The sequence below is a fragment of the Pseudopipra pipra genome, chromosome 15 (genome assembly GCF_036250125.1).
Source record: "Pseudopipra pipra isolate bDixPip1 chromosome 15, bDixPip1.hap1, whole genome shotgun sequence".
Taxonomy (NCBI): Eukaryota; Metazoa; Chordata; class Aves; order Passeriformes; family Pipridae; genus Pseudopipra; species Pseudopipra pipra.
In genome coordinates, this window is record NC_087563.1 from 17,602,526 (window position 1) to 17,614,724 (window position 12,199).

Sequence of the window (12,199 nt, forward strand, 5' to 3'; positions counted from 1 at the left end):
ATATCTTTTACAGAACATTTATTCTCTGCTCTCTGTTTCCTGCCCTGTCTTGAGACAGAAAATCAAGACCCCTTATCTTCAGGGCACCCTGGTTATGTTCCTCAAGGAATGTTTTACACCTTCCCTGGGCTGCCAGGGTGGTGTTTAACACAGTCTGCTCTGCACCTGAGCCTTGCCAGCTTCTGCACTGTCCCCAGGCACCACTGGTACCAAACACACATCACGGCTCCCCTCCGCTGCTGTCATTGAAGAGATGGGGTTAGACATGCTCTTCATTTGGTGGTTATACATTATATTGTATATTTATGATATGATATTATATTTATATATTATATTATACTATATTATATGTAGTTGCTCTCTGGCCCCAGCCTGGCAGCAATATGCTTTATTTTGAATGTTTTTCTACTTTGGGATTTAATGCGTGAATATATATTGAATTACATCACTGTAGACGTCAGACAGATTAAATACAAACCTGGTCATTAGTAGCCTACAGAACACCCAAGCCTTGGCATCGTTCCTATCCCAGTAGAAGAACATTCAAAATAAAGCATATTGCTGCCAGGTTGGGGCCAGAGAGCAACTATATATAATATAGTATAATATAATATATAAATATAATATATAAATATAATATAATTTAATAAATATACAATATAATGTATAACCACCAAATGAAGAGCATGTCTAACCTCATCTCTTAAATGATAGCAGCAGAGGGGATCTGTGATGTGTGTTTGGTACCAGTGGTGCCTGGGGAAAGTGCAGGAGCTGGCAAGGCTCAGGTGCAGAGCAGATTGATTTCAGCTCTTGGAGATTCAAATGCCTGAGCACAGATTCAAACTTCCAGGATCAGGTTGCAGATTTGAACTGAAATACAATATATCCCTCCTTTCAGGATGTTTTAGAAGCACTAAAATACAGAAAAGACACAGCATTATTCCACACACTTCCCAAAGCAGCAGGATGGAGTTTCCTAGTTCTGCTGACTTCCCTCTTTGCTCCAGCGTGTCCCCGTGTCTCCAGAGGTGACCTCAGTGTCTCGTTTCCCGTTGCAGGTTCGGCTTCGTTTTTAACAGATCGAAGCCAGCGGTTCACAAGATCGACCTGGAGACCGTGACCCACGTCAAGACCATCAGCCTGCGGGCGCGGGGCTGTGCTCCACAGGCCATGGCCTACACCCACCTGGGCGGCCACTACTTCATCCAGTGCCGGCGGGGCCGCGCGGGCGCCGCGTCCCCCCAGCTCATCCTGGACAGCGTCACCGACGCCGTCGTCGGCCCCAACGGCGCCGTGTCGGGCTCCCCGCACGTGTCCCCCGACGGGCGGTACCTGGTCAGCGCCGACGGGGACAGCGGCAGGATCACGGTGCAGGCCCTGACCGTGCGGGGGGAGATCCGGCTGGTTTCTGACTTACAGACGAACAGCCGCGTGTCCGATCTGACGTTCCAGCCCTCCTTCACCGAAGGCAATCAGTACTATGTATACGCCGCCTCACATCGGCAGACAGATGTGCTTTTTGTGGAGCTGTCGACGGGGAAAATGAACGTACTGAAGAACTTAAAGGACCCTATCACACCCAAAGACTGGCCCTGGAGCAGCTACAACAGAATTATGAAAGACAGTGGATTATTTGGACAGTATCTCATTACACCAGCTAAAGATTCATTGTTTGTTATAAACGGGAGGCAAAATACGTTACGCTGTGAGGTGTCGGGTGTAAGGAGGGGTAACACAGTGGTCTGGGTTGGGGAGGTATGAAAGGGAAGTAGAGGTGGAGCCTTCAGCAGGCAAGGACCAGTTGGACCTTTACACTGCAACAGATGAGCAGTAGCATTGTATATTTTTACACTGGGAAAACAAAAAGAAAAAAACAAAAAAACCCCTGTATAGGCTTCATGGTACAACACTGGTCTACTTGCAAGTTTTATAATATAAGGTATGCTCTGCTAATAGGAAGTGGTTTTGAAGGGATATTTTTTATTTGTGGGTATGATTTGTGGTTACGAGAAAAATGCTGGGAAACAAGTAATATCTCCACTGAGATATCGTATAAGCCACGAAACCCAGTGATTCTGTAGAACAAAACAGGTTTTGACTTTCCATACTGAGGAGCTTTTGTGTTATGTCCAAGCCATCAGTTTTCTTCCCTGCATCCCTTGCCCGTTGGCTGCACTGGCTGCCCCACCCCAGCACGGGGAGGCTGCAGCAGCGAGGACTGCAGTGAATATTCCCCTTTGGATGATGGGGGGAACTAAGCATCAGAGCAGTTTTCAACCCAGAGAAACCTGGGAGGGCGATTTAATGAAAGCTGATGCGTTTCCTCTGCAGGATGGCTTTGGGAGGATGCACAGATGTGGTTTCAGAAGGAGGCATCACAGAAATAGTAACTGTCAGCTCGCTCGCTTCTGCGCTTAATTTTGCTCTTGGTCCTACTGAAGGCAATGGGATGAGTCCCCCCTCTTCCAGTGCGTGTTTGTGTGATTGTGTTTGAGAAATTTGCCATGAAATATCCAGGCCATTACCCATCCAAGCCTGGGTAAAAGCCAGGAAACACTGAGGTGGGGAGGAGTCAGAGTTTGTAGACAATTTTGTTGAGAAGGTGATGTTGGTCTTTCAGCAGCTCACAGTGCTGTCAGTTTGGGCACAATATGCAAAATCTGCTCTTTGGAGGGCAGAGAATTAGTTACAGTTATTCCCATAGGAGACAGCAACACTTCTAGACATCATTGGTTTCTCTCATTAAATATTTAGTAGCACTGAAGCCACTTGGTTCTTCATAAAATAGCAGTTAAAGTGACAGGCATTATTCTAATAGAAACTTCACTCATTTTCTAGTCATAGCCTTAATTGCCTATTTCTTTTCAGAAAAACCAGGAAACAATTCTTCTTTGTGATTTTTTTTCCCTTCATGTTTATAGTACACTTGTTTATAGTCAATTATCTTTTAGTTATGAGCAAAGACATTCATGTCAAAGCGGCTGAATCATCCAAGAATGCAACAGCTGGCATTGAGAAATTTCAGTCGAGTCCTCATAAAAACACACAGCCATTTGCACACTGGGAAGATATAAAAACTTTTCTAGTTGCATTTTTGTAACTTTCTACATCCATCACCATGAGGGAATGAGGGCAAGAGCAGCTGTGGCTCGCGGAGCCGGGTGAGCAGCAGTGCCATCGGAGAGGTTGTATCCCCTGTGCCACTTGGAAAATGTGGTCTTGAGGTGGGTCAAAACTCTCTGAAGGTAAATTTTGGAAGCTTTGGAGCCACCTGTTGGCCTTTGGAAAGATCCAGCTCATTTTGCCAGTGACCTTGTTGCCCAGAGTTTGTACAAAAGCTGCTGCTGAACACATCCAGTGATAGGTAGTGGTGTGGTAATTATTTTCCTCCACAGATGCTTAAAGTCACCCATTTCACTCCACACACAGAGGGATTTTAAGCAAGAAGGATGCTTAACACTGGTAATCTTTGCTTTAAATGTTAAACTTTACCAGAAGAGCAGCATTTTAGCATGACTGTAGACCTGAAGTGTTTTAAACCATTTCAGTTCTATAGAGAATATAAAAATCTGTTCTGACAGACGAAGAAGGGGAGCTGAATCCTATGAATTCATTAAACATGGAGTCCTTGAAATTGCCCTTCAACTCCCACAGGCTGAATGCTACATCTCTCTCACTTATGAGCCATAGGGGTTAGAAGAGACTCTTCTGTCATTGCAACACAGACATGTGAGACAGATGGGCATAGCCCTCCTTTAGCAATGCATGGTGTCCATGATTTTCTACTCATCCCATTAGGAAACGTACCCATGTCAAGGAAAGGAGAAGACCAGCTTTGTAAGTACCTTTAAATATGCACAACTCCTTTCTTGAACAAAGCTGTATCCATCCATTGCAGCCATCCTAAATGTCTTTTACCAAGGCCAAACACTGCTCTCGTGTTACCTTTTATGACTTCTTGAGTATTTTGTTATGCCTACGGTACGTTTTCCCTGTAGAGACGTTCATTGTGTCATAGATCAAGCAAATATTACTTTTTTAAGAATATTTAAAACAAAAAAAAATCTGTATATATCTGTTCAGGTAAATATTCTTGAGGCTGGTTTATATATAGGCTGTGAAAGATGTGTAACAGACCTCACTTCTCCCTGTTTGTCTCAAAATACTGGAATAGCGTTCACTTGAAAAATCCCACTTGGACCTTCCAAAGATGTTCCCTTTCTTCCCTCTTCAGCCCAAGTTCTGGTGATGTGTTTTTCTAAATTATCCTAATGGTTATATATCATCCTTAGAAAATGAACTACAACTTAGATTGTCCACACTCCTTGTGAACAGTTCCAATGACAGTCAAATCTGACATTAAAGTGCTGCACATTTGTTACTCTGATTTTATTTTTTTTTAATGACACAGAAATTTTATATATACTCAAAAAAATGTTTCAACTCATTTTTGCCTTTCAACTCTGTCAAAAAGAGACTGCATTTCCTTGTGGGCAGTTTCTTTCCTACTCCCTTTGTGTTCTCTACCAATTCACACTTAATTCCTAGTTAATAAATTATTAATTAATCATGGTGATTTATTGAAATTAATCTAAATTGAATTAATGAACTTTTCATTATCCTATACACTCGTGTCAGTAGGGTGTTCTGACACCAGGATCATGGGAAAATAGTCCTTGGTTGCCAGTAGGACTCCAATGCCAGGATCAGATGCATTGAACATTCATCACTGTATGATAGAAATACTGTTTTGTCTTAGTATTTCCCTCAGTATTTTCACTTTGTGAACGAGTGAGAATTTTTACAGAACATTTTACCTGTGCACTGCAGTGCCTGTTTAGAAACCATCCACTTTTAATTTGGAAAGAACCCCTCACAAATTACTTAAGTTGGAATCTGTGACAATTAACATATTCTTATCGTTAAATACTTGGATTTATTTTTTTTTTTACCACTGCAAAAAAATCAACAGAAGTCCTCAAATATTTTGGTGGGCTTGCCTGCAGGATGGGTGGGAGATGGGAATGGTAGGGTGGTTTGATCCCCCCCTGCAAAAGGGGCTTCATGAAAGGGCTGTTGAAAAACACTCCTGCCTGGAAGGATTGGGGCTGTTTGGCTGCAGTGACCTCCACGAACACAGCTCTGCCCAGGAGGAACACCAGTGCTGATGACCTGTTGACAGGTACTTATTTACTTGATTTATACCATGATTAGGCCTTAATTACCAGAGTGCCTGCTAGCGTGCTGGGTGCTGTGTAAAACGGATGGAAAGGTCAAGATCTCAATTCTGTGAGGAGATAATGGCTAATTCCCTGTCTGACCCTACAGCAGGTCAACAAAATGAACAGGAACACAGGAACGGAGGCTGGGAGAGACTTGTGCAATAACCTGGTTATTCCTAATAGATATGGGCATGCCCTCATGCCTGGGTATTTTTTTCCCTAAGACCCCCTTTGTTCCTCCCTGTTCAGGGTTTTAAGTGAACATCCCTCAGGAAACAGGGACAGTCCCTCTGTGAACCCCCAGGACCCACCTGAAACCTGCTCTGCTTGCTGGACTCACTGCTCTGCTCATCTTCTTATGGGCTCACCAAAAAAAAAAATAAAACCAAACCCCCACAGTGCAGTTGGGTTATGGCAAACAAAGCAGAGATCAGTGTTGTATTCACCTCTTCCAGTGGTGCTGCTTGCACACCAGAGCTGATCCCCCCCAGTCAGAGGGGGGGTTGCGAGTTGTATTTTCCAAATGCTTGTAGCTGAGAACAAAAAAAAAAAATTAAAACCAAACCAAACCAAAAAAACAAACAACAACAAGAACAAAACAAAAAAAAAAATTAAAAACCACAGCAAACAAACAAAAAGAAACCAAACCCAAACAAACCAAAAAAACCCACAAAACCCCCAACAAAATCTCACATTATTTTTTTAACCAGTTCCCAATCCTAACTTTAGAAGAAATAAAAAAAAAAAAAAGGAAAAGAACCCTGCTGTGATGCTTCTACCATGCAAATTGCCACAGCCCAGAGGCTTGTTTAATTAAGCACTTCAGCACTAACCCTTGGCAGTGTGTGGTGTCTTTGACACTTGTCCAGAGCCATCAGATGAAGGCAGTGAGCACAGCGAGAGCAGAGAACCAGCTGAGCCTCGGAAGCAAGACAAGCACTAAATCAAAGGAGCAGCCCATCCCAATTTGCAAAGGTCAGAGCACTGGCATTTCCAGAAGTGTAACTCCAATTCCTGGCTCAGTGACACGTTCCCTGTGCCATCCAGTGCCCAGCCAGGAGCTGGTTCCTCTTGGATGAGGAGAGGGTGTGAGCCCAGCTGGCACTTCCCCTCCTGCAGTCCCGGCAGAGCAGGGGGTGGAGAGTTACCTGGAGAGGAGTTTTCTTCTTTCCCGCAGGGAGTATTGCTGAGGGAGAGTTTTTAATGTTTTATTTAAGGCTACAGTAAACTTGATGTTAATGGACTTTCTGGAAAGTGGAGGGAAAGTTCTGTGGAGGAAAGTTCATCGTTTCTGCTTTGAGGATTTGCTTTGAGGGCTGGCAAAGCCTGATCTCATCTGGGTCAGGCAGGGGAACCACGCTGGAATCTTCCTTTTCTTTAAACAGGTCCAAAAAGGCTAGAAAAGAATAATAAGGCACTGGTTAGTAATTTGGGGTGATGGGATTTTTTCTTAAACAACTGTATTATTTCCTATTTTTAACTCTCCTCCTTTTCAGCACAGCTGCTCCTGCAGAGCAGTCCCTCCTGTGCTGAGGCTGTTCTGAGCATAAGGATCTAGAATTTCCCTAAGCTGGACATCACCCCTGTTTTTCAGACAGTCCCACACGAGCAGCTGTATTATATTTTTTCTGTATTTGGAATGTTGCACTGGGCTCCAGTCTTATTTTTACATGGAATCCAGTATAATTACTTTAAAATATAGTATCAAAAATACTGATGGACCACAAATAGAGGCTGAAAACTGGCTTATGATTTGGGTGGGAAGGGTCTTTAAAGCTCATCTCGTTCTGTCTCCCTGCCACAGCAGGGACACCTTCCACTATCCCAGGTTGCTCCAAGCCCTGTCCAACCTGGCCTTGGACACTTCCAGGGGTGGGGCAGCCACAGCTTCTCTGGGTAACCCTCTCCCCCCCCCCCTTTCTTTCTCGTGCCTGGTGTGAACAGTCCATATCCTGCCAGGCAGCTCCAGCCTGTTCCCTGATCAGTCCCGTGCCGAGCATCGCGTGCTGTGTCGAGCTCAGCCGAGCTCCTCCAGGAGATGCCCCACACTGACACAGGCAGCAAGTGCCAGCCAGCCCCGCTCCCTCGGCACTTTTCCAGGTCCCAGGCTGGCTCAGCACAAAGTCAGCTCTGTGTAGAACACAACCTCAGCTTTGAAGCTGGCTGGCTGTGGCATCCCACCGCTGGCACACAGGATGCCAGCCTTGTCCCACAGCCAAAATTACTCAGTGTTTTCTGTCTGTAAAATTATTTCAATCCACTGGACACATCGGCTTCTGTCTGATTTCTTGAGTAGATTTCATTTTCTTCAGGCAAGGCATTTTCTCAAGCCTGAAAACTCTTCATGCGTTTTTTTTTAAATTTATTTTTCATGTCATTTTTTTCTCATCTTCCTTATTTTTGGTGGAGGAAGGGGATGCATTCACATTTGTAGACAACATTCTGATGTGGCATTGCCCTTTCTCCCCTCACAGATGTAAAACATTGGCAGAAATCCCAGTGGGTCCAGGCAACTTCCAAAACCAATAGGGCAGATAGGACATTGTTCCCCCAGCACTGCCAAAGCCACCACTAAACCATGTCCCCAAGTGCCATCTCTGTTAAATCCCTCCAGGGATGGTGACTCCACAGCCTGTTCCAGGGTTGACAACCCTTTCCATGGAGAAATAGTCCCTAACATCCAATCTAAATCTCCCCTGGTGCAGCCAGCCAACATCATGCCTGGTACTGGTCCCAGCACAGCTCATTCCAGCATCAGAATTTCTCCTAAAAGCAACAGGTTTGTCCTAGGTGAGCTCCCAGTGTTCTCATGCACAGTGTGCTACTGCTCTCTGGCTTTATATTTAAGATTAGCCTGACATGTCTGTGTATTTAATTTATAATTTTGGCTTGGGAAAAATTAGTCTGTCTTTACGTGGAGCTATTGTAACGCTGAGACACAGATGGCTAATTATCAAAATGTCTAAGAGCATCTTTGTAGAAGTCCTAAGGCAAAAGAAAAAAAAAACCAAAATACTTTTGACAAGCATTATTTGCTGAAACAAATTCCATTTAATTAAGACATGAAGTCTGGAGCGAAAGACAGCCCAGCTTGTCAACAATATTAACTGCAACAGACACTGCTAGAGGTTATGCTTTGCATTAAGGCTAAATGGTAAAGGACAGGAGCTTTGTAAAGAATTCCTCAAGTTTCCCTGTATAACAAAGCTGAGCTGGTTAATTGTCTTGAACAATATTTTACTTTAGAAGCTCAAATCAGTGCTGATGAAAACCCCCAACGTGACAGCTTTGGAGGCTGAAATCCTCTCTGTCCCCTAAAAACTCCTTTCAGCAGCACAGGCTGTCCTCTGTGCCCTGCCCCAAGGTCTGCAGGGCCCTGAGCCCCCACAGTGGTGCGTGTGGGAGCACAGGGGCTGTGTCAGCAGGACCATCACCACTCATGAGTGCTTCTCATGCCAGGCTGAGGGTTAGAAACCCATCCCTCCCTAAAGCACATCAGCAGAAACCCTGGCTTCCTCCCAGGGATGTGCAGGTTGCTGTTCCCCGCGCCCCAAGCCAGGCTCGTTAGTCGTGGAGGGGGTGTGGGCAGAGCCAGCAGCTCAAGGTCTGCACTGTCCCATATGGCAGGAAAATTATTCAAGGAGAAATTATGCAGATAGTCAACATGTTCAAGCTGCAATGAATTATGCTGAAAACATCAGCACAAGTAGCAGTCGATTTGTGTTACGGTCAACAGCTGCGGTTCCCTTGTTTTCTCCTGTTGGAGGCCCCGGGGGCTGGGGGGTGTCAGGGATGCTCCAACAAACCCCCTAAAGCTACAGCTCCTGCACTGGGGTGTGACAGCACCTGGAAGTAGCAGGGAAAAAAGGTTTAGTAGTAACAGCCATCATGCAAGGGACACAACACTTCATCCACTGGCAGCTCATCCCCGAGTCTCTGGGACGTACCAGAGGGCAAGTGTGGGAGGAATAAGAAGGGCAGCAGAGAAGGTGCTGGGTTTAATTCCTGCAGTTTCTGCTACAGGCTGACCCCCAGCAGAGGACCAGGGGGAATGGCTTCCAATTAACAGAGGACAGGGTTAGGCTGGATATTAGAAAGAAAGTCTTCCCTGTGAGGGTGGTGTGTCAAACATCCCTTCAAAGCATCACCAAAGCAGGAGGGAGGCTGACAGAGTCGTCACACAACATCAGGTAATGATACAGAATCATCTTGTGTTTATTTAAATCCTTCCAGCAATAAAAGCAAACCCACTGGCTGTGGTTTGAAAGCATTTCTTAAAGTCAGCCAAACAAATCCCTGAGTTACCATCTGCAACAAACAGAAAACAGACTTGCTATTAAGCCAGGCCGTAAATATCATTTAAAAGCAAAGATGACCAATAAATTAGGGGCTGTGGTGGCAACGGTGTTAATGCAAGCTGGGAAGGAGAGGCTCACTAGGGGCAAATAATGTATTTGTGGAGGAGAGAGGCAGCTGATGGAGGCTGGTTGTGCAGCACATACTGCTCGATAAAAAATAAGGAAAGTTTAGTAGAGAATTTACAGAATTTAGTAGAATTTACCATGCTGTCAACTCCAGCAATATTGGCATTTCAATTCATTAAAAGTCCAGACAAATTAGATGTTTGTATTCATTTAAAATAATTTCTCCTCTTTGACCCAGCTTAATTTATCATATTACGTCTTTCTGCAGCACTTGGGAGAGCTGCTGTTTGAATGAACCCAAAGGAATGTATGAGGGAAATATTAAGTAGTTGTGATTAACAGCAGGGTCCATTAAAACCCAGCACCACAGCTTCCCTACAGCTATTTTTGCCAAGCCAAACACAAACTATTCTCCTACAGATGTAGCATTTGTGTTTCTTGCTGTATTAAAGCCGAGACACCTTGTGACAGTGTTTTCATGAATAACACATGGATCTCAGGATTTGAATAGCAGTCACTGCAAAGTAAAAGCAGCAGCAGAGGGGAAATCCCTCACCTCAATATAAACTAATTCTTAGTCAAATAATATTTACTCTCTTTTTCCTAATAAAAACCTCCCATGTTTCTGCCATTTTGTACCTGTATTTTTGGAATTTTATTTTTATGAATAGCTACGTTTTGATGGTGAAAAGAGGCTGCATAATCAACAAGCATCTACCCAAACATTCATATCTTCAATTTTGGAAAGGAGGCTTTTTTTACATCAGACCTGAGTCTCCTCTGACAAGTCCAACACAGATTAGCATTTATGCACTCACTCAGAGTTACAGGTAACCCACGAGTAAGCTTCTCTCATAACTGCATTATTCATTTCTCCATCATCAGAAATAGATAGTGTCAATGAAGGCTACATAAATTATATTTGTCCAGCAGGCTTAAACAAAGAAGGCATCCTGCCAAGGGTTTGGTATTTTGTTTTTAAACAACATGTATTAATGGGGTTGTCAGGTGGGCAGAGGATAAGGAAAAGATACAGGACTTCCACAAGATCTGGAGCAAATCAAGGACAAAATGGAATAAACTGGTGAAGGCAATACAAATCTTAACTACAGCTAACATCACCTCAAAAGATCCTCTCCAGGATGCTCCTCTGGTAGGTGCCAGCAATTACTATAGTTTACCAATAGAGCACACACACATGTGGATCCTGCACTGGGAAATGGTGTGGATGGGTGGATGGAGAGAGAAAGACAAACAGACAGACAGACAGACAGATAGAAAGATAATCAAGTGGTTCTCTGAAGATGAGATGAATTTTCATTACATTTAGCAGGCAGGACGTGGCATGCAACAAAGGATGTTCTTTCCTCTATTTTGCCCACAGCACCAAAGTCTGTGGTGTGGAATTTCTGCTGTTTCAGCCCTTCCTTGTTAAAAGCTTTTTACAGAAGACTTAATTTAAATGTACACTTGTGCTGCTCCTGCTTTCCCAGGTGAGCAGGTTGACTGGTAATGTCACAACCACCTTCTGTCGACTGTCTGGGGTGTTCAGGGGGATCTTTCCATGTGGCCTGATTTGATTTCTGCCTGAAATCCACGCTCCTTCCTTTGGGTGACATCCAGAAAACACCTGTGATTTTTCATTTTGAAATATTCTTTGCAGCTTGCTGCATGCTGGCTGGAGAGCCAAGACATCCCTGGGGACATGAGTGACATCAGCAGGAGCCATTTGTCACAGTGACTCAGAACATTACAGGGTAAGACGTGCATATCATCGTTACAGCAGGAGGGCTCTCTTGTTCTCCACATCAAGCAAGTGGGACTTTCTGTCCCAAACCCTCTCACCCCATGCTGAGCATTCTTTGAGGAGCAACCCCAAATGATGGACTCAGCCTCCTTCACCCCAACCCAAGAGCCTGCAAGGCTCAGGTCAACAAGACTCAGCATCCAAATTGCTGAGAGCAGGAGAGGTGGCACTTTTTTGGTCTTGGAAGCAGAATAGCCTGTTAAGAGGAGAATTAGTTAAATACCAATAAATAAACACTGTTATAGCCATCAGCTAAGCCTACAAAGGCTGGACTCTGCTTGGAGCACCCCTGTTTGTTCTGTGCTGCAACACCTCTGGCAGAAGATGAACCCTGTAGGAAGGGGCACAGCAGAGATGTCACAGGGCCAGCTGGACTGTGCCAGGTGGGCAGGCAGAGGGACAGGCACGCACAGGAAAATATCTGTAATTGAAAGCCCCAGCTCAGTGAGTTCTCCCTGGTAAGGCTATTGCAGCCCATCTCTAGACAGGTCTGGGTGTGAGTAGAAGTTTCTCTTCATGTTCAGTAGCAGCTCAGAGCTCAGAAAGAAACCTCTGCCATACTGCCTTGTAATATAATCATACATGTGTAATATCTGAAGATCAAGACCATCTCTCTATTAAATTAGATAACAAATAATTAGATAATTTTAATTTACTCTATGAATCTTCTAGAGAGTAAACTGCTTACAGGCAGCTAATGCAATAAACTTACTTTATAAGCAGAGAGCAGCATCTGTTACCAT

At 44.3% G+C, this 12,199-nt stretch overlaps 1 protein-coding gene and 1 long non-coding RNA gene across 5 annotated transcripts in view; one reads left to right on the forward strand and one right to left on the reverse strand.

Annotated features, from left to right (window-relative positions):
- The window catches only part of FSTL4 (follistatin like 4), a 197,949-nt gene extending 193,378 nt beyond the window's left edge, over window positions 1-4,571 (forward strand). For all 3 annotated transcript variants that reach the window (XM_064672240.1, XM_064672241.1, XM_064672242.1), the window contains one exon: window positions 1,062-4,571. In XM_064672240.1, coding sequence (XP_064528310.1) covers window positions 1,062-1,764 — 703 coding nt within the window. In that variant the 3' untranslated portion in view covers window positions 1,765-4,571. The remainder of the gene's footprint in view (window positions 1-1,061) is intronic.
- A 1,285-nt stretch (window positions 4,572-5,856) lies between these two features.
- Window positions 5,857-12,199, reverse strand: part of LOC135422763 (uncharacterized) — a 50,838-nt gene continuing 44,495 nt past the window's right edge. For both annotated transcript variants that reach the window (XR_010434580.1, XR_010434579.1), the window contains one exon: window positions 5,857-6,621. This is a non-coding gene — a long non-coding RNA (uncharacterized LOC135422763). The remainder of the gene's footprint in view (window positions 6,622-12,199) is intronic.